This window comes from Galeopterus variegatus, unplaced genomic scaffold (assembly GCF_000696425.1).
Source record: "Galeopterus variegatus unplaced genomic scaffold, G_variegatus-3.0.2 Scaffold216, whole genome shotgun sequence".
NCBI classification, from domain to species: domain Eukaryota; kingdom Metazoa; phylum Chordata; class Mammalia; order Dermoptera; family Cynocephalidae; genus Galeopterus; species Galeopterus variegatus.
The window spans coordinates 158,729-180,204 of record NW_007726327.1 but is presented as its reverse complement, the minus strand read 5'-3'; the positions used below and the strand labels follow the sequence as shown (position 1 = coordinate 180,204).

Here is a 21,476-nt window from a genome sequence, read left to right as displayed (position 1 = left end):
AAGGCCTCCTTCGGACCCTATTGGCTGCCACATCTCCTGAAGGAGTCCCTTTCTCTAAAGACCACCCACCACTGATGTTTGTCTCTAAATCTGCTAGTAACATAGCTTTATAGTTTGTTCTAGTAATTGATACTGATACTGATTTATACATTCCTGGTTCCAGAGCCAGCTCTGCCACTCACTGCTGGGGAAACTTGGCCAAGTAACTTAACCTCTCTGAGCCTCTGTAGCTCAGCAGCAAATCAAGGGCAATCATGACCTCTGCCTCACCGAGTTATTCAGAGGACTGAATGACAGGACAGATGGAAAGGACTTAGCACAATGCCTGGCAGGTAATAAGCTCTCAGTAAAGGCATCAGTAGGAGGAGCACAGGGGTAGGAATCAGGCTACCTTGGATGTGAACCCCGGCTTGGTTGGCCACTTGTGGCTGTGTGAGTTTGGCCAAGCCAATTAACTCTCTGAACCTCATCTCCTCCTGGGAAAAAACGAAGATCGTAATACCTCCCCTGCAGGACTGTTGTGAGGATTAAATGACAAGATGTGTTTTGATGCCCAGTGTGGCCCATGTGGGAATTTCTCCTCCTCACCCGTTGACTTTGGCAGCGCTGGCCTTGCCAAGGCTGGAGCCGATCCCACTGTCCATTTGCTCAGCTTCTGCACCTGGACTGCCAAGTGTGGCTGGAGAAGGTCAACAAGGACCATGTGAAGAGCTCCTCGCAAATGACAGATCTGTGCTGGGAAACTTCAGCGAGGCTCTTCTGCTCCCAGACAGTCCTTCCGCCTCTCTCCAGGGCACTTCCTCTTGTGTTCCACACTGGCTGGAAAAGGTTCCAAACCTTTTCCACCGCCCGCTCACACTCCCTCCCCACCGCCTGTGCCTCAGAGGTTGACCTCAACTCTCTCTTGACCAACGTCACCAAATATGAGCACCTTTTTCTTCACCTCCCAACACCTCTGATCCTCACTGCCATCTTTTCCTCTCTCCCATCCCCCAAACTCAAAGGTTAGAGTGTCCCTCTCCCTCCAAGCCTTTAGAATTTACTCCATCACCTGCAACCCTTCTCCATTGGCTGCACTATCTCAGGCAGAAAAACTTTCTCAAATATGTTAATCTTCCCCAAGTCTGACAGCAACCCAGCTACTCCCTTATTGAACTCTTTCATTCACTCATCCATCCATTTAAGAAACACTGGTGCAGTGCCTACTATGTGCCAGGCACTGGGAGTACAAAGATGAATACAGTCTTTGCTCTCAAAGTCTTTGCTCTCAAAGTCTTTGAAGTGCAGAGGGAGAGTCAGACTCACAACAGATGATGGTGATATGACAAGTGAGACGCAAAGATCAACGCTGCTTGAAGCAGAGACTAGCTGGGGGTGCCACGGGAAGAAAGAGGAGCCCTAGGGTGACTCTCAGCTTCCCGGTTGGTGCGGATGGGTGGCTGGTAGAGCTGTTCACTGAGACTCGAGAGAAGAAAAATGGAAGAAGCTAGGTGTGGAGGAAGATGGTGTGTTCTGTTTGGGGTATGATGAGTTTGAGATGATGCTGGAAAATCTTCGCAGAAATTCCAACAAATCTTCAGCTTAGGGGAGAGAGACAACTGAAGTGGAATTTGAGAATCCTTGGCATATAGGCGTTGGGATCATGAATGCTCACAGGGTTGCTTTCTGCTGCGAGTAACAGTGATTACACTACAATGACATTTGCTATCTCACATCTTAAGAAGTCAAGAGGCAGGCAGTTCCAGGGTTGGATACAGTGACAGCTTGATGGCTTCAGCCACCCAGGTGCTTCTATAGTGCCTCTCTGCCATCCTCAGGGAGCTGACATCTTCATCAGACTTGTCCCCTCAAGGTTTCAAGGTAGCTGCTCCACCCTCTTACAACCCCATTCAAAGGCAGGGATGAAGCTTTCTTCCTGCACGCTAATTTTCATTGTGGAAGAAATCCTTTATCTTTAGTCAACAGACTTGTGCCTGGGCCTCATTGGCCATAACTGCATCGTTAGACAAAAGGGAATGGGATTACCATGACAGGTTAAACCTTTTGTGATGTACCTCCTGTGGCGGTGGAGAGGCCCACCTTCCCAGAGCACAGGGTTGCCCGATCCCGAACAAAACTGCCAGCCTGTGAGCAAGGAAGAAGGCACAGCCTCTTTTCAACCCTTTCCTCTTCTGACCTCTGGCTGGCCTAGTAGTGTGGACTTGATCCAAACACAGTTCAGTAGAGACGTGAGGAGCTTGGGCTCCTGGGTCAAGCATATCCGGGTTCATGTCCTAGAGCCCCCTCTTGCTAGCTGTGTGACCTCATACAAGTTATCTCACCTCTCTGTGCTTGAGTTGCCTCACCTGTGGAATGGGGATAGGATGGTTCTTACACTGTTGGTTGTTGAGATGATGAAATGGAATAATGCATAGGAAGTGCTTAGCACAGTGCCTGGCATGTAGGAAGTGCTCAGCAAAATCCAGCTATTAACATTTGGCGGGGGGACGACCATTTCCTTGAAATTCTGCCCTTTGTTTTCAAGGCCTCCTCCTCTTTCTGTATCTGGTTCCTCTTCTCCTCACATTTCATCTCTTCCCCAATGTTGACTCCTCTGCCCTTGCTACTTACTAGGTCTTGTCTCATGGCTCCAGTCATCCTCTGCCTTGAGGTCCTGCATGCTCCTCCTGTGTGTCCCATGCCTCTCAGGTTCATCCTGGGGCCTGATGCCACTGCTCCCCATCTCCTGCCCCAGCACCTTAGACTGCATGAGATTCTACCTTAAAAGCATCCATCAAAACTGCTCTAATGACTTCTACCTGCCAATGTGGAACATGTCCTAAAAAACATGGAGAAAAATTAAAATTTGTGCAGAGAGTCAAGAGAAGCCTCAGGCTGACAGGCAGGACTTGGTGTCACTACATGAAAGTCATTCCTGTCTAGGCTCCCTTCCTGGGCTGTAAGAATCTCAGAGCAGAGAAACAGATCACTCATCTATCTGTCACCTTGGTGCCTGCTGTAGAGTTAGGACTCAGAAAAATGTCTGATGAATGAATAAGATTCCTGGCTTTGCTATTTACTTTTTAAGTGACTGAGACCTATACTTTGACTTTCAAAATCTGTAAAATGAGGGGACTAGACTACGTCTCAAGGGAGCCCTTTCAGCATTAAGTGGAATAAATGACCAGGAGATGGAGGGCTGGGCTAGCTGAGGTGGGGGTCTCCAAGGTCTCCAGCAAAATGCTGTGCTCAGATCTGGGGCAGACGGATGGGCTCGGAGAGGGGCTGCCCCGGCCTTCATCTTGGGAGCTGCCCAGGACTGCAGAGGAGGGCATGGAACTGATTTAGGTCAGTGAGGGGCATTGGCTATTAACCCCTTGAATCCCAGTGGCCCACTTGCTGGGTCCCATCCTTGGCTCACCAGCCTAGTGTGGGGCGAGACCAATTTCTAGAGGACATTCTGAGTACCTGTCCTCCCCCAAGCCTGCCTCCGAACAGGCTGTTCTTGTTTACGACCCCCATCCTGAGGGAACAGCGATTGCTCATCTTTGCATGTGATTTGAGAGGGTCAGTGTTTCAGGCCTGGAGGAAACTCAAGCCCCACCAGCCAGCACTTGGCATTGGAATGCTCAGCTGGTCCCCTCCCGGGGCTCATGTGACCGAGGTCCAGCTATAAATATCAGAGGGGCCTCAGACCAAGAGGGAATTCGGGCGCCAGGAGAAGAAGGCAAAGAGGCTCCGACAGGGTGTTTTGTGACAAAGACAAGACACCCAGGTCCACTTAGAGCGAGGCAGGTAGAGGAGGTGGCCAGGCGGACTCCCACACCTCCCTACAATATGGATTATAAGTCAAGCCTGATCCAGGATGGGAACCCCATGGAGAACTTGGAGAAGCAGCTAATCTGTCCCATCTGCCTGGAGATGTTTACCAAGCCGGTGGTAATCTTGCCATGCCAGCACAACCTCTGCCGGAAGTGTGCCAGTGACATCTTTCAGGTCAGTGCTGGGCACAGCCTTGTCCTGGGACCTCGGGCAGCCACTCAGCTTCCCTGCAGTGAAAGCCCTGGTTTCTCAGCCTGGGACCCTTCCATCCCAGACTGGCTCTTTCCCCTCCAATGTGAACCCCTGCAGAGGCCTCTGGACTGGGCTGGGAGGTGGCTCTGGCTGTCCCGGTCCTCCATGACGCATGTTTCCTCTCCCCACCCTGCCCATGGCTCCCCCACCCTTGGCCTGAGCACCACTGTTGAGTCTCCAATCAAGAGTCAAATGCCTCAAGTGATAAGTGGGGGAGGCAGGTGGAGAGGAGAGAGAAACCAGACCCCTGGGGCTGGAGCCAGCTCTGTGGTGGCGGGGGGCCCAGAGCTTTGGGAGGAGAGTGGCAGGGAGGCCCAGGGAATAGCAACATCTTCCCTTCGAGGCTGTTCCCTACAATACGGGAGCAGGAGGGGCTCCATTTCCCCAAGAAAGGAGTGGAGAAGTCCTGGCTGAGAGGCAGGACTCAAGGTTCCCCAGGGGCACTTTATAAAATGTTTTTCACTATTTTATTTTTATTTTTATTTTTAAAAGATGACCGGTAAGGGAATCTTAACCCTTGACTTGGTGTTGTCAGCACCACACTCTCCCAAGTGAGCAAACCGGCCGTCCCTATGTGGGATCCGAACCTGTGGCCTTGGTGTTATCAGCACCGCACTCTCCCGAGTGAGCCACGGGCCGGCCCCTCACTATTTTATTTTTAAAGTAGCAGCTCTAGCAGCTTGCTCTAATTATAGTGCCCATTTCATGAGTGGGCAAACTGAGGCTTAGAGAGACATGTTGCTTGCCCAAAGTCACTCAGAGAATAAACGTGACTTGAATCCCAGTCTGCTGACTCCCAAGCCTGTTCACTGCTTAGTTGCTTCTCAGGTGCTGCGTGTGCACGTGGGCTCGTTCTCATCTGAAGATGGGGAGCTCCAGGTCACGTGGTGTGACAGGAGTGGTGGGATTGAGCAGGGGAAGGATAATGGGAGAATAGAAAGGGAAGGGGCTGAGCCCAGACCTCACCTCTGCCTTTGCCACCTGCAGGCTGCAAATCCCTACTGGACCAACCGAGGCAGCTCAGTGTCCATGTCTGGGGGCCGTTTCCGCTGCCCCTCCTGCCGCCATGAGGTGATCATGGACCGTCACGGCGTGTACGGCCTGCAGAGGAATCTGCTGGTGGAGAACATCATTGACATCTACAAGCAGGAGTGCTCCAGGTGAGACCGCCGGGCTGCTGGGAGCCCATCCTCTCTCCCCGCCATTCTCTGCCTGGCTCCTTCCTCCTCCGTCATCTGCTCAGCATCCAGTCCTCTAGCTGGATTGGTGACAGTGGGTCAGAAAGCCATTTCCTTCTTCCTCAGGCAGGAGCGGAGGCCTATGTCCCCCAATCCTGGCTCTCAGGATTGCTCAGTGAACGGGAAGGGGCTCAGATATTAGACTGCCCTCCTGGGAGATACTGAGACAGACAATGGGGGGAAAGAGAGAGGACTGGGAACAGCTAAGTGGCTCTGGTCAGCAGAGCAAGCACCCAGTGACAGTACAACGGCCTTTCTCCCATGTGTTGGGCGGCACAGTGCCGGGCACTGGGAATACTTCATCTTGGTGCCTCACAACAACCCTGTGCATTAGGCATGACTTTTATTGTCCCCATTTCACAGATGAGGAAACTATGGCTCAAAGAGGTGAAGTCAATTACCCAAGCTTTCCCAGCGGGGAAGTGGAAGAGCTGGGAGGTGACCCAGTCGATCTAGCTTCAAGTCTCCCTGTTAATAAAATGGGCCAGTGATAGGCAGAACCTGTGAGTGGTGGAGGTTGTGCAGTGTTGACCTCAAACTGGAGAGAGACACGGCTGTGGGGAAGATCTTTACACACCTGGACATCCTGACCACACTCCCAGGCTGCTGACCTCCCAACACTTGCCTGTCCAAGGGAAGGGGACAGACCAGGCCTAGCAAGAAAAAGCCCTGGCCTGGGGAACTGGGTTTGCTAGTTTGCCTTTGTTACCAATGCATTGTAGGATCTTGGGCAAGCCTTCGGGGCTTCATTTCCCCTGTCTACAAAAGGGGACAAAGACCTCTTATTGTGACTATCAAATAGGATATTGATGGGGAATGTTTAAAATATCAGATATTTATTGAGCACCCACTGTGCACAGGCACTGTACTAAGTACTTTCCGTATATTTTCCCTATCTAATCCTCACAGTAACCCTTTAAGGCATTCTTACCTTCATTTTACCATGAAGCTCAGAGAAGGTCAGAGGTTTGTTTAAGCCACACAGCTAGCAAGTGGTGAAACTGAGAGAGAGAGAGTGTGTGACTGACTCCATGGTGAATATTCTTAACTACTATGCTAGATTGCCTCTCATGTTGCTAGAGCTCAATGCTACAAATTGCAAACATATTGTTGATCATTACATTAATAATATAATTGACATCACACCAAAATAGAAGTCCACCCAACATGGACCTAAGAAGAGCATGTTGTGTTTGAACCCTTTGAGGCTTTTTTTTTTTCCTTTTTGTCTTTTTTACTGACCGGTAACGGGATCACAACCCTCGGTGTCGCGCCCATACCGGGGACTGGCAACGGGATCGCATCCCTCGGTGTCGCGCCCGCACCGCACTCAGCCAGTGAGTGGGAACCGGTCTCCACATGGGATCCGAACCCTCGGCGGGAGTGCCGCCGCGCTCCCAAGCGGCGCACTCTCCAGTGCGCCACCGGGCCGGCCCCTTTTGAGGCCTTTTTGCATAATCGAATGACAAGGACAGCTGCCCTTTATTGAGGGAGGGTCTACTCTGTGCTGGGCACTACACATTCATTACAGACAGCTTCGGCTATAATTGCAGTAGCTCTGGGAGGAAACCAAGACTCAGAGAGGTGATCACTTGCCCAAAATCACAAAATGAATAAGTGGCAGAACAACCTGGATTTGAACCCAGATGCCAGAGCCTAGGCTTGGGAAGATGTGGGAAGGCAGTGGACACAGGCATCTTGTCTCACCTCTACACTCACCGCCATCTCAGGGCTCCCTTCCCAGGGGATGGGGACAGGTAGCAAGGGAGACTCCTGCTTGCATGGGGACCCTGGGCTAACAGATGCAAAAAGACAAGTCTGGAAAGTCATGCAAGGCTGTTTGGAGGTGAGGTGATGGTACTGATGGGGGACAGTCACCACTAGACATTTACAAGATGCTGTTGCATTAGGGGCTGGAATCAAAGGTGGTGTAGACATGGTGTTGGCTCTAAGTGAGTATGTAGTCTAGCTGGGGTGGTAAAACCTGAGAAAGGCACAGATATGCCAGTGGCCCTAAGTGCAGAAGGAGATCAAGGGAGAAAGGCCTTCTAAGAACTTGTGTTAGGGAAGAAAGGGACCGAAGAGACTTGGATCCTAGGAAAAATCTTGACTAGTAGTCAAGGCTTGTGCTGGGCTGTTGGACAGCCCTGGACCACCCACACACTAGTCGTGTGACTTGGGGCACACACACTGTGTCCTTCTCTGAGCCTCAGGGGCACCCCCATGGCATGCTTATTGATTTGTTCTTTCTACCTGTATTTAATTATCTCCTCCTCTATGCCAAGCACTGTACACTGTAAATTCAAGAGTGAAGAAAACAGGCAAGTTTCCCTGCCTTGATGGAGGTTACAGTCTGGTGGATTAAATATAGAAATAAATGAGGCCATCGGTAGAAATTGCTTAGCTCAGAGCCCAGCCCGCAGGAACCAAGAGCTAAGGTGACTATAATTAGAGCAAATGGACTCTAGTCTTCTCTGCCCAGACTTGCTGGGTGACCTTGGGCAAGTCAATTCACTTTTCTGGGGCCAAGTTTCCTCTTCTTTAAAATGTCCCCAGGTCTGACTCTGGAATTCTATGACCCTTCCTATGTCCTCTGAACTGGCAGAGCCTCAGGCCAACTCCAACACTGGAGTTTGAGTCCTGGGATGCAGGGATAGATTTGGTGTCATTGGCTTCCCTGGTCCTGGTCCCCAGTGGATGAAAAGAAAAGGTTTGGGGGAAGCCAACAGCTCAGAACTCAGGGTATAAATCTGGGGTGGCCTGCTGTGATTGGAGCTGGGGGAGGAGACAGGGACTCAGGACCCCTGTGACTTGTAACCATTCTTCCTCCAGTCGGCCCCTGCAGAAGGGCAGCCACCCCATGTGCAAGGAGCACGAAGATGAGAAAATCAACATCTACTGCCTCACGTGTGAGGTGCCCACATGCTCCATGTGCAAGGTGTTCGGGGCCCACCAGGCCTGTGAGGTGGCCCCGCTGCAGAGCGCCTTCCAGGGACAAAAGGTACTGGCTCCAGCCACTTCCACCCCTAGCACAGGCCTGCTGGGCATGGCCCGATGATTCAGGAGGTGGATTTGATCCTTGCAGATCTGCTGAGCCTGCCTTTCAGTAATAGTCCCTCTGGAGGGACTTTCCAGGCTGCAGGGACAGCAGCCCTTGCCTTCCTGGGGGAGGTGGCTGAGCTCATGGGTTATACTTAGAGCCACTTGAGAGCACCTGGGTGTGGCCACAGGGAAGAGGTCAGACCCCAGGGCCAGGCCACCAGGGCCCTCTCAGGCCATGGCTTCTCCATCCCATTGCACTCTGGGCCCAGATACTTCTTCCTATGCCTCTCCCAGGCTTCATTTTCACTGCAGCAGGAGGTGGCTTAGAGCCCTGTCTCTGCGTCCCTGGGCCTGTGGGAGCCCTACCATCCTGTCCATGCAGTAAGCTGTAGCTCCTCTTTCCACACTCCTCCCCACTTTCCACTCTTCTCTTGGTCTCTCTCTTCTAGAACTTTCCAACTCTATTTCTTTTCTTTGTCTCTTCTTTCTTATAAACAAGCTCCTCCTATGCCAGTACCTTGATGTGTGTTCTGGGCAGCTCACTTTCCCTCTCTTGGCCTCATCTGTAAAATAAGGGATGCAGTATCTCTCTGATAGTCTCTGCTCTGGATCTGACCTCTACCCCAGAAAGAGGGGCTACACCCCTACAGGATGCTTTTTCTAGCAGAGAGGAGAGTGAGGGTACCATGCTGCTGCCATGCCCAAGCAGACTGGCTCTGGGACTACTGTGTCTCCTCTTCTTATCCCCCTCCCTCCTCCCATCTAGAGTGAGCTGAGTAACTGTATCTCCATGCTGGTGGCAGGGAATGACCGCGTACAGACGATCATCACTCAGCTGGAGGACTCCTCCCGAATTACCAAGGTGAGGGGACCGCATAGCCCTGCCTGGGGGTTCAAAGCCTCCCCGTGCAGCTTAGTCTCTAGGGAAAGTTCACCCAGGGATTATGACTAAAGGTTGGGGCCTGGAGCAGGGGTGGCCAAGCAGGGCTGTCAGGAAGGGACCAATCCACTCATCCACCTGCTCAACAAATGCTTCTTGAGCACAGCTGTGTGTCAGGCTGTGTCCAAGGCTCTGGGGATGGAGGGTGAACAAGACAGACAGGATCCCTGACCTCAGGGAGTGTCCTGTCAATAATTCCCAGTATTCATGCAGCTCTGATAGCTTTTAGAGCACTGTTCTCTAGTGTGCTGTAGACCAATACTTCTCAAACCTTAAAGTGCATACAAATCACCCTGGGATTTTGCTAAAATTCAGGTTCTGATTCAGTAGGTCTGGAATGAGCCATGAGATTCTGCATTTTCGACAAGCAGCCAGGCTTTGCCCAAGTTGCTGGGTCCATGAACCACACTTTGAGTAGCAAGACTACAGAGGGAAGAAGGGAACTTTTCCATCCCTGAAAAAGCATCCGTGATTTTCCATTTCCACTTGGTGTGGGGACCTGGAGATGAGACGGGGGAAGGGGTCATCATAATTGCTGGTGGATGAAGAGTAGGTTCAAAGGAAGGAGAGGGACATTATGAGCACCCGTAAAAGGCTCCCAGTCTGATGAGGTGCTGTTATTACACCCACTTTACAGAAAAGGAAACTAAGATGTAACATCTGTGTTGGAGAGGAGGGAGCTTCAGTTGGGGAAGGAGGCTTCTAGGGGAGGAGCTGCTTTTCCCCTCTCCTAGGACCAAATGATGTAAAACTTACTGAGTACGGTCTTGGTCCTAAAATGGAGGGAAGAGTGTGACTTGGGGCACATGGGAGGCCCAGAATATGTCATGTCATGTGGCCCTAGAGTCTATTTTTGAAGGAGCTAGCTGTTCTCCATGACAGTAGCCTCCAAATGTTACTGGTGTACTAAGTAGCTGCCTACACATGCTTTCTTCTTGTTAACCCTTTGTTTTGTCCTCTTTAAAATGGGATTCAGTAAGGTCTCTGCCAGCTTTAGCGTGTTTGCTCCTGGGCACACCGGTTCCAGGAAGAGAGTGTTGGGAATAGGGAGTAAGGATCCCACAGGATGTGACTGCAAGATTTCTGTCCCCAGGAGAACAGTCACCAGGTGAAGGAAGAGCTGAGCCAGAAGTTTGACGTACTGTATGCCATCCTGGATGAGAAAAAGAGTGAGCTGCTGCAGCGGATCACGCAGGAGCAGGAGGAGAAGCTCAGCTTCATCGAGGCCCTCATCCAGCAGTATCGGGAGCAGCTCGACAAGTCCACCAAGCTGGCGGAGACAGCCATCCAGTCCCTGGATGAACCTGGTGGGGCCACCTTCCTCTTGGTGAGCAGGACTAAAAGGATCTGGTCAGGGTCAGTTCAACTCTGCAGCCCTGTATAAGGTTTAAGTTGTGCTCATCCACTGACCACCCATGTGCTTTTGGACAAGTCATTTAAACCTCTGTGAGCCTCAGTTTCCTCATCTGAAAATTGGGCATGTAACAACCCCTACCTTCCTCTTACTGATTTTATGAGGATCAAATAAGAAGTTCGTGAAATGGCCTTTTAAATTGCAAAATACAGTGTCTCATGGAGAGACTGACTATTAATTGAGTACCTACTGTAAGCCAGGTACTGAGGTGGAGACACAGAGATGAATGAGACACTGCCCTGCCCTAGGAGAGATTCTCGGGGAAGACAGAAAAGGTTCAGCTGTAAGATTTCACAGTTCAGTTCAATAAAAGTTTCCTAAGTTCCAGACAAACCTGGGTCAGGTTTGTGCTAGACATTGAGTAGGAAAAGGTGATTAGGATATGATTCTCAGCTTTGAGATTTCAGGGTTTAGGAGTACTTGGACTGATACTCCTAGAATCCAAGCTTCCTGCCAGGACAGTGAGAGGGTGATGACCAAGTCTGTGCAGCCCATGGACAGAGAGAAAAGATCCAAGTTCTGTTCAGCTCAGGGAGGGAGCAGGTCATAACTGGACTAGAGAATAGTATGAAGTGTCCTTCAATAATACCCAGTCACTGGTTTTGCTGATTTCTTGGGGTTACCCCTTCTGCAATCCTAACCGTTTGTTCTCTCTCCCCCCACAGAGTGCCAAGCAACTCATCAAAAGGTCAGTGTCTCCCAGAGGCTATGATCCAAGTCCCCAGCTCCCACCAGGGCCTCTGACTTCGGTCCATTGAGCCCCCCTGCCTTAGGTCTGTTGGGAGAGTCTCCCTGCAGGCTGGCTTTCCTGACCTTTGCATCCTCTACTTTCTCGGAGCATCCGTTCTGCTTGAGACTGGAGAGAAAATACTCCACCCCTCCCAGGGAGCCTGTGGGTGGAAGGCCTGGGTGTGGACATGGCGTGTGCACTCATGGGGTTGGAGGTGAGACACCCCCTCCTTGCACTGAGCCTCAGAAATCTCACCTTGCCTCTCTCTCTCTCTCTCCCCCACAGCATTGTGGAAGCTTCCAAGGGTTGCCAGCTGGGGAAGACAGAGCAGGGCTTTGAAAACATGGACTACTTTACTTTGGACTTAGAGCACATAGCAGACGCCTTGAGGGCCATCGACTTTGGGACAGGTAAAGGAGTTGGTGGTGCCACCTGTCTATTTGTCTGTTCGACCCCTGAAAACCAGCCTCCCCCCCCACTGAGTGCCATGGGGAGGCAGATACACTAACAAAAATCTCTAGAATCCAGTCAGACTCATACAGCCAACTTCTAGATGAGCCCAGAGGCTAGCACAGTGCCTGGTGCATAATTGTTGCTCATAATTAAGTACGGATCCACAGTAGGGAGGCATCTTGAGGTGGTAGATATAGCACGGTGTCTGGAATCTGGAACCCGAGTTCAGATCCTGGTTCTGCCATTCCTTTGTTATCCGTGTGACCTTTGACAAGCCCCCTCCACCTCTCTGAGCTTCATCGTTTAACTTTAATAATAGATTAAAAGTGGACTCTCTAATAATGACCATCGCATGGTGCTGTTGCAACAAAGCAGATACTGATGCAGAAGGGGTTTGTGGGGTACTAGATACACATTAATTGCTGCCTAAAGCTCGTCTTAGCTTCAGCTTTTCAACGCTAGCATCTATGATATTCAGGTACCTTAATTTATCTACATTCTATCCTCATTTCTGTTTACAATTACTCTTCCATAGACTGCCTATAATAGTTGTTACAATAAGAGAGAAAACAAGGAAAGTGGCTGAGGAGCAATGTTAATTTGATGAAGGTCACACAGCTACAAGGTAGTTATTTAGCAACAAAGAGAGGGCAGATCCAATTTTGCTGAATGTTGCTTTAGTTTGAGAGGTGATGTTTAATGACTTGCTAAGAGAGAGAAAAAGAGAGAGAGAAAGGTGTGTGCAGGAACAAGGAAGAATTGTAAATGGGCTGGCATGAGAGAGAGAAAAGCTTCCTGGCACCTCCTGTGTGGGCTCTTCTGCAAGCCTTTGGTATCTGTTGTTAAGTCTATACCCCCACTTGTGGGTAAGGGCAAAATACACTGCAAAGTTGAGTTACCAGTGGACTTGGGTACATCCACTGCTGTAAATTATTTGCTCCACTGTCACCCTCCCTAAGCTAGGATACTCAAGAGTGGGTCATACTGTGTGAACATAGCATTGCAAAGACCTGCACTACCCTTTATAATCTTCCCGAGCCTCAGTTTCCTCATGAGTAAAATGGGAAGAGTACCAGCAGCTACCATTTACCGAGCACTTTCTATGTCCCAGGCACTAAGCCTTTGACATAAATTCTATCATTTAATACAAGTTTATGAGATAGGTTCTGTTATCATCTTCATTTTGTAGTTGAAGTAACTAAAGCTCAGAGAGGGTGACTGACTTGCTCAAGGCCACACAGCCAGTAAGTAGCCCGTGCAGATTCTACTGAGAGCCGTTGGGCTCACAAGACTCTTGTGGGGATTATACGAGACAATGCATGTACGGTGCTTAGCACTGCGCTTGGCACATAGTGAGTGTATTCGTCTGTTTTTGTTGTTTATAACGAAATACCTGGAACTGGGTGATTTATAAAGAAAAATGACACTTATTAATTACAGTTTCTGAGACTGGGAAGTCCAAAGTCCATTTGGTGGTGGCAACAGTGACCCAGGGGTCTCACATTGCAAGATGGTGGAAGCAGAGAGAACAAAAGGCAAACTCTCCTCTTCTTTTAAAGCTCTCAGAACCGCACCCCTGACCACCATTTTTAATCCATTCACTACTGCACGGTCCTACAATCCAACCACCTCTTCAAGGCCTCCCCTTCAATTACCATAACAGGATTTCCCACCCTCTTAACAGTTACAATAGGGGCTAAGTTTCTTTCTTTTTTTTTTTTTAAAGATGACCGGTAAGGGGATCTTAACCCTTGACTTGGTGTTGTCAGCACCACACTCTCCCAAGTGAGCTAACCGGCCATCCCTATATAGGGATCCAAACCCGTGGCTTTGGTGTTATCAGCACCACACACTCCCAAGTGAGCCACGGGCTGGCCCCTGGTGATGAGTTTCTAATACATAAAACTTGGGGGACACAATTCAAGCTTCAATGAGTTTTGGGGGGACATAATTCAATCCACTACAGTAAGTCCTCACAAATGCTGTTGTGAATAGTCATTGTGATGATGATTAAATAACTATTAAGCCTCACAATCAGCTTAGCATAAGCACAGCCATGTTAACCACGTCCTCCCTTTGTGCCTTCCCTTTCTCTTAAGCAAAGTGCTTTCTGAGAAAAAACAGATTTTGTGCAAAACAGAATCTTGTGCAGAACAGAAAAACCACAGAGCTGTTGCAAAGTGCTGTATGCTCAGAATAGCTCCCCAGCCCCTTCTCCTAATTCAAACCCTATAAAACCCCTAATTAGTCTGTTTAGGGGTGGGATCAGTATCTTTCAGTCTCCCCTCCAGGTTTGCTGGAAAAAAACTCCCTAATGTGGTAAGCATTTGGCTTGGAGTCCTTTAATCCTTTTGTCTTGCTGACCTAACAACAACCAAACTACCTGGTTTATGCACTGATCCCAGTGACAAGGCTGGAATTTCGGCTGTCATTTTGGAGAAGCTCTTGACAAATGCTTTGACCCTCAGGGCCCCAAAGGATTAAGGAGGTAGCTTGGGAGAAGGGGGCGGGGAAGGGGCAAGTTCACTGTTAGTGGAGCTTGAAGGTGACATCCCAGATTGAGCAAGTGAGGACATGGGTTGCAGTTCAGTCTCCGTCTCTCTGGCTCAGCATCAGAGCTAATGAGCAGAGATGGCCCAAGAGGTGCTCCCCACCCACTACCCATCTCTCTGTAGGCTAAGGAATGAGGAAAACTGGACGGAGGTGCTGAGCAAGCAGGTTTCAAAGTCTGGGCAGATTCCTTCAAGACAAGGATTCTGATTCTTGAGAATTGAGGAGTTGTGTCCCGTTCTCCCTAAGTGACGTTTATCTGTCTGAGAGATGTGCAGAAGGACAAAGGGTGCTTCCTCAAGGTCCCCTCTCTGGTCACGGGCAGAGCAGGTGATAGAAGCTCCTGGAACAAAGCAGGTCTTGAACCTCATTCCCTGAGAGGGACGAGAACAGGGAGACACGGAAGCAGGGCCTCTGTGCAGCTTGGGTTTGGCAAGCCCCTTACCTCCTGGGCCACTGTGGTCACTTGTGCGGCTGTTGGACCCTGACTGGGCATGGAATGGGGTTTCCGATACGCGTTCTCTCCAGCCTGTCTCCCCTTTGAGTAGCTCCCGAGAAACCAGACCCGTCCTGACAAAATGTTCTTTGTCGCAGATGAGGAAGAGGAAGAGTTCATTGAAGAAGATCTGGAAGTGGAAGAGTCCACAGAAGGGAAGGAAGAAGGTAAGAAGTCCATCCACCTCCTTCTGCTCATTCCCTCATTCCTTCATTCACTTACAGCAGCAGGAGATGCACACTGTGCACAGCTTGCTGTGCTGGCGCTGGGGACGGCTCTCAGTCCTGTTGCCAGTGTGCCTTTTAAATCTACTTAGAGTCAAGTCCTGTTCTCTTTACCCTTAGAGGAAAAAACAAAAAACTATTTACAATAAAAAGCTCCCATTTTACATCTAAATGACCTTTCTAAATGGGGAGGCTTATAGTACAGGAGAGGTAAAAGCTGAGCGGGGTGGGGGTGGGGTAACAGACAGGGCTCTTGAGCTGGGCTGGGCTCACTGAGGTGTTTTGTTTGGCCAGCACAGTGTTTAGAAGTTTTTTAATTAGTTGCTAACATTTTAAAAATTAGGAAATTTTATTAAAAGCTTTAAAAAAGGAGATTTCATCTAAGAATCTGCATTTCCACCTTCCTGTGAAAATTTGGGAAGAACAAACTATGCTGGGCTTGAACTTCCCCTAACCCCAGAGAGCTGGCTCTGGACATGGCTGTCCCCTTTATAAAAGGGACATGCATATGCCAGTTTTGCCTGGCCCCACACTGTCAAGCCTGCCTGCTTCACTCATGGGTGTTATCTGCTGGGCCTTTGCTGGAATCTGAGTTTGCTAACCTGGCAGATTTTGTTTAAGAGCCTTGGTTCTGAATCACAGCTCTACCACATACTAGCTGTGAGTGGCTGACAACTTGTTTGAGTCCTGGGCTACTCTTCTGCACCTGGGGGCATAATAGTACTGACCTCAAAAAGTTGTAGTTGGAAGTAAATTAGGTAATCATTTAGCACATAGGAAGGACATGTTTGCTAATTAGCACATGCTTGCTAATGTTATTTTTCAAGCCATAGTTACTGGAACTAAATTCCAATCCAGATGAAAAACATAGGGTAGTCTTTTGTATTGGATCTACCCTCCGTAGTGTTTTGGCAGCTAACTTTTTTTTCTTCTTCTTTTTTTTTTTTTTTTTCTTTCGGCAGCTGGCCAGTATGGGGATCTGAACCCTTGACTTGGGTGCTATAACACCATTCTCTAACCAAGTGAGCTAACCGGCCAGTCCATTGACAGCTAAATTCTATTTTGGTTTTAAAAGGAGGAGGCCAGGCAGAATTAGAGTGTAATGGTTTTGTCACTGTAGCCTGGTAAGCCCTGGATCCTTCTGAATCCTCGTCTCACCATGTCCTCTGTGTTTTTTTCTTTATTTCAGGACACCAGTAAGAAGCTGGATGAGTGAGAGACCCTCTAGATGCAGAGAGACTGGGGAGGGTGGGAATGGGCCCAGCTGCCTCGTTGACAGGCCCAGGGTGGGAGGGGTCGGGGCCCCTGGAGGGGCAATGGGGAGGTGTGTCTTCTCTCTGCTCAGAGTGTAGGACCCCCACTGCTGTGGCCAGCGGCCACTGAACCAGAATTGGAAACGTGCTTGAAACAGTCACACAGGACACTTTTTTACGTTGGTGCAAAATGGAACATTTTGTACATTTTTAAAATGTGATTTTTGTATATACTTGTATATGTATGCCAATTTGGTGCTTTTTGTAAAGGAATTTTGTATGATAATGCCTGGTCATTGTATGACTGGTGATTGTCAGAAAGAGGGAAAGGAAGCCAGGTTGATACAGCCACCTCTTCCTTTCCTTGGAGGAAGTGCTGGGGAGCACCCATGGGTCTAGAAAGGACAACGTACTGTAATTCAGTGCCTATCCCCAACACATGGGGTGGTAACTGGGTTTGTGTTATATGTTGTTTTAATAAATGCACAACGCTCTCTTCGTGTTATTACAAAGGTGCTGGGGTTTCATTCGGCCTTTTTTCTGGACAGGAGAGTTCAGTGTGAATGAACAGAAGGCCCAATAGAAGGCAATGGCAAAGCTAGGTTTATGCCCCCCCCCCCAGAAAGAGTTCTTTAAACCCACATTTCCTAATAGGAACTCCACGGAAAATTTTTTCTGGACAGGAGAGTTCAGTGTGAATGAACAGAAGGCCCAATAGAAGGCAATGGCAAGGCTAGGTTTATGCCCCCCCCCCCAGAAAGAGTTCTTTAAACCCACATTTCCTAATAGGAACTCCACGGAAAGCGTGGGTCTAGAAAGGACAACGTACTGTAATTCAGTGCCTATCCCCAACACATGGGGTGGTAACTGGGTTTGTGTTATATGTTGTTTTAATAAATGCACAACGCTCTCTTCGTGTTATTACAAAGGTGCTGGGGTTTCATTCGGCCTTTTTTCTGGACAGGAGAGTTCAGTGTGAATGAACAGAAGGCCCAATAGAAGGCAATGGCAAAGCTAGGTTTATGCCCCCCCCCCCAGAAAGAGTTCTTTAAACCCACATTTCCTAATAGGAACTCCACGGAAAACTGGCCCTGAGATGATCTTCAAATAACAGGTTCAGTGTGTTGTTGCTTTGGTTCTCCAGAAAGCAGAGCCTGAGACAAAGTTGAAATTCTTTGGTTAGAGGTGCAATCCATACAGACGAAGTGAAGGAAAGCGGATCGAGGCTGGCAGGGACAGAAGCAAGCACGAGGTGTCATGCTGCTGAGCTGGCCACAGCTTCACAAAGACCCGCTCTGCTCAGTCACATGAGATGTTTCCAGCAGACCATAAAGAACACAATGTGACTCAAAACAGTTCACTAGAAGGAGGAAGGAAGAGATATTTGTCCACTGGCTCCTTCTCTCTTCTCTGTCTCTCAGAGTTGAAGTTTGCCTCCCAGAGCATTTATCCCCCCGCTGGGCAGCATCGCTTGGGCCCTTCGGTCAGCCTCTGGGCAGCCAGGTCACACACCATACTGTGGGTGCTTCTGTAGAATGTGGAAGTGGTGGGAAAAGCCAGAGCCTCCATGGTCTAGTTGGGTTGGGAAAGGGTACTGGAGCTTCTGCTGCCCCATCATGGTGGACACAATAAAAGCTGTGCTGGAGCCCACACTTACTCCAGGGAAGCCCAAGACAGCCCCCAGCAGCTGGGAATGTGGAGATGGCAGAGGGCACAGTAGCATCCAGGCTGTCCACAAGTAGAGGCCCTGGCAGAGAGGCAAGGTTGAGTGAATCTGAGGCAACGCATTAACTGGGTCTGACACACCACGGACTTAGACATTTGAGGAGCACTGCAGAGTCTGTCCCACATTTTAGATAATCAGAACACAGTAGCAAGTGAAGGGCTCTGAGTAGTCCTGCTGTAAAGAAAGCTAACTAACTCTAGACAAGGACCATCAAGTCCATGGTGCTTGGAACATTGCCTGATCCTTAACTCTCTTAATATTATTTTGGTGGGTTGAATATTTAACCCAGCATTTCCCATTTTATTACTTCACATGACAACCTCCAGAACTAGTGTTCTGTGGAACTTGCTTTAGGAAAGGGCTTTAAACCCTTACACCTTTGCCCATTTTCACTTCTTGGAGTTTTCCTAAGGCTAACTGAGTCTCTAACTGAATTTCAAGGAATCAGATTTTGCTCTCATTTCTAGTCCCTTCTCAAGTTCTGAAGCATTTTGTATTAATTCTTAAAAAATTGTGTAGTACACACATACGCACACACACGAGTGCACAAAACCAGTTGTAGAGATTAATAAACTATTGTAAAAAGAAACCCCTGTGTTACTACCACTCAGGTCAAGAAAAAGATCATTGCCAGCCCCCAGAAGCCCTCATGTGCACCCCCTCCCATCACAGCACCTCCTTCTGCTTGCGGGTAGCCACTCTCCTGTCCTTTTCGACAATCACACACTTGTTTTTCTTTATGGTTTGATCTCCCATAGGAGACTAAAGGAATTTGAGGCCAGAAAGACAGAGGCTTTTATCACCTTGAAATCACAAGAATCAGTATCATAACCTGGGCACATTCTGTCTGCAGATTGCTTTTCCAGGTTACTAATTATGTGAGAAACAGGCATTTCAGTCTCATATCTTGTCACTTATCAGGAGGAGAAGGGAGGGCGGTCAAGGCTGTATAGTCAGTTAAAGTTTAAATTCCAGGAAGATGAATGTTAATTGCAAATAAGGGGCACTCTCCTTTGCCACACAAAGGGCTCTTCCTGTCCTTACAAACTTGAACACTAAAGAGTGGTATGAAGGGTGTTTGACCAACAAGCTTCCTTTAGGATCATGCTGCAAGGGAGAAAAAACTGGCTACAAGAGTGTTCTTCCCATGAAACTCAAATATAGTTCCATAGGCTTCTTGCTGCATCAAGATCACCAGGGAAGGTTGATTGTTCTCTAGACCTTTAATTCTGGAAAATTTTTAAAATACTGAAAAGTAGAGGGAATAATATAGTGTACCTCCATGTCCCCATCTACTCAGTTTTAATGGTTATTGACATACTTTTTTCTTCTATACCATTACCCACTCTCCCCACTGGGATTATTTTAAGGCATTTCATCCTTAAATACTTTAAATGAAATTTCATTTCATCCTTAAATACTTTAGATAAAGTTTCTTTTAAAAAATCATTACCACTATACCATAAAAAATGAACAGTAATAATTCCACAATAGCATCAAACACAGAGGATTTTAAAAATACAGATTCTCAGATCTACTGAATCAGACTCTGAATGCGAAATGTCAGAATCTATGTTTTTAAAATAAAATTCTTCAGGTAATGTTGAGGTCTGGGAACTGCTAGGTCATTTTGCATAGGATCTCCTAGGGATCTCTGAAGGAGCCAGGTAAGTACTACCAGTAGACATGGCAATTTTCAGTATATTGCAGTCTTGGTTAATGCACTTTTGGGTTAGGTGAACTCTTACAAATCAATTAAAATACATCATGGGAAAAGATTGATTTAAAGAAAATCTGCTGTAAAAAAATTTTACAAAATGGGAGTTGGAAGGGGGAGTCCGAGCCCCTGGCATGATGTAGGGGACTCTGGTGGCGGCCGCTTCCGTGATTTGGTTTTGTCCCCCTGAGCAGCGGAAGCAGCGGAGGTGGCCGCGGTGCGGGCGGGGCCGACCCGGATCCCCGGACCCCGGGTTCCGCGAGCGCCGCCCAGCCCGCGGCAGGACCAGGAGCCCGCGCTGGGCAAGGCTGCGGGGTCGGGGAACGGGGCCCCACGGGCCTGCAGCCCGCTGAGGAATCTAAACCTTCTCTCAGAAGTGTCCGACAGAACTAATGAAGACACACAACCGAGGGTGATCTGAAATTGTGACTGGCTCACTAATAATCCCAGGGCAAAGTCAGAGGTCACTGCTCAAGCACAAGTTTTCCTAAGACTGCTCCAAAGATGTTTGAAACAAAGGCTTGGGCTGAGTATGTTGCGGAATGGGCTGCAAAGGACCCACGTGGCTTCTTACAACAGTTATTGTGGCCCTTACTCTGCTGTCCCTAGCAAGTGCTGTACTGTACTGGAAATTGGCCCAGATGATTGAAGCCAGGGAGAAAGAGCAAAAGAAGAAACAGAAACGTCAAGAAAATATTGCAAAAGCTAAATGACTAACGAGGATTTAAAAAAATGGACGGGCTCTGCAACCAGAGGAAACTCATTTGGAAAATTATGCAGCTTTGAAAGAACCCGCTAAGATTCCTTTGGATTTCATGACAGTATTATTATTTCATAAACGAAATCTGACCATATGGAAGAATACTGTAACTTTTAGGCTTGGGAATAGAAGTTTGTTATCTATTGAAAGTTATTGTAAATTAGCATTTAGAAAGGTACAAATTCTTTTTTATAACTGATTTAGTCATTTGCCATTTAGCAGCTCACATATTGCGATGAAAACATCCTGTGGAGAAAAATGACTTTAGATTATGAACTGTATTCACCTAAAGGTTTAAAATGGGATCCTGTTCTGGACAAAGGAAATTAAGAATGTTAAAGTCAGAATTCTCCTCTCTGAGGTGAAAAGTGTGCTTTGGCTTAAGAGAGATACAGTATATAATCATACCTCTTTTATCGTTATTGCTTATTTGTTGGAATAGAATCATTTCTGCCTTTCTCAAAGCAAAATAATATTGAGTACTTCTATTTTCTCCATTTTTCTGATTTTAACCTTTGAGACCGTGGTAATGATCAAGACATTCTGCATTTTTGAAACCTAATTTTATAAAGAATTCTCTTATCCTGACTAGAATATCCACCTACTGGAACTAACAGCTTTTGTACTTAGGAGCTGCCATTTTCTTAGAGGTGACTTGTTGAGAAGAGTAACGCTATTATTTAAAGCTTGCAGTAAAAATACCAAACACTGTAGTACCTTGTAGTACAGGTTTATATGTACCTGTAGTAGCCAGTTTATTCTCTTACTATGTAGAACTGTAAAATATTTAAAATGTCTTAACACATAATTTGCTGGTTATATAGACACCACTTTTGCTTTTTATTCCATTCTTCGTTTTAACTCATGTGGCAGTGATGTC

The 21,476-nt window shown here is 48.1% G+C and overlaps 1 protein-coding gene and 1 pseudogene across 2 annotated transcripts; both read left to right on the top strand.

Moving 5' to 3' along the window:
- The first annotated feature begins 3,683 nt into the window (after positions 1-3,683).
- Positions 3,684-16,905, top strand: TRIM63 (tripartite motif containing 63, E3 ubiquitin protein ligase). Of its 2 annotated transcripts, none has more exons than XM_008565955.1 (9): positions 3,684-3,975; positions 5,041-5,213; positions 8,124-8,292; positions 9,100-9,195; positions 10,367-10,600; positions 11,353-11,375; positions 11,703-11,827; positions 15,015-15,083; positions 16,330-16,905. In XM_008565955.1, the coding sequence occupies exons 1-9, from the start codon at positions 3,817-3,819 to the stop codon at positions 16,338-16,340; spliced, it is 1,059 nt and encodes a 352-aa protein (XP_008564177.1). In that variant the 5' UTR covers positions 3,684-3,816; the 3' UTR covers positions 16,341-16,905. The 2 variants fall into 2 exon arrangements, with proteins under 2 accessions (XP_008564177.1, XP_008564178.1); XM_008565956.1 differs by having other exon boundaries at positions 3,689-3,975; positions 5,041-5,190; positions 8,185-8,292.
- Positions 16,906-20,340: 3,435 nt separating this feature from the next.
- LOC103585086 lies at positions 20,341-20,549 on the top strand (annotated as a pseudogene).
- The last annotated feature ends 927 nt before the right edge of the window (positions 20,550-21,476 follow it).

Bases quoted from the DNA above. Each gene is read 5' to 3' on its own strand.
- TRIM63 (XM_008565955.1), top strand. From the start codon at position 3,817: ATGGATTATAAGTCAAGCCTGATCCAGGATGGGAACCCCATGGAGAAC. The intron at 9,196-10,366 runs GTGAGGGGACCG...TTCTGTCCCCAG, and splicing joins ACTCCTCCCGAATTACCAAG to GAGAACAGTCACCAGGTGAA. The intron at 10,601-11,352 runs GTGAGCAGGACT...CTCCCCCCACAG, and splicing joins GTGGGGCCACCTTCCTCTTG to AGTGCCAAGCAACTCATCAA.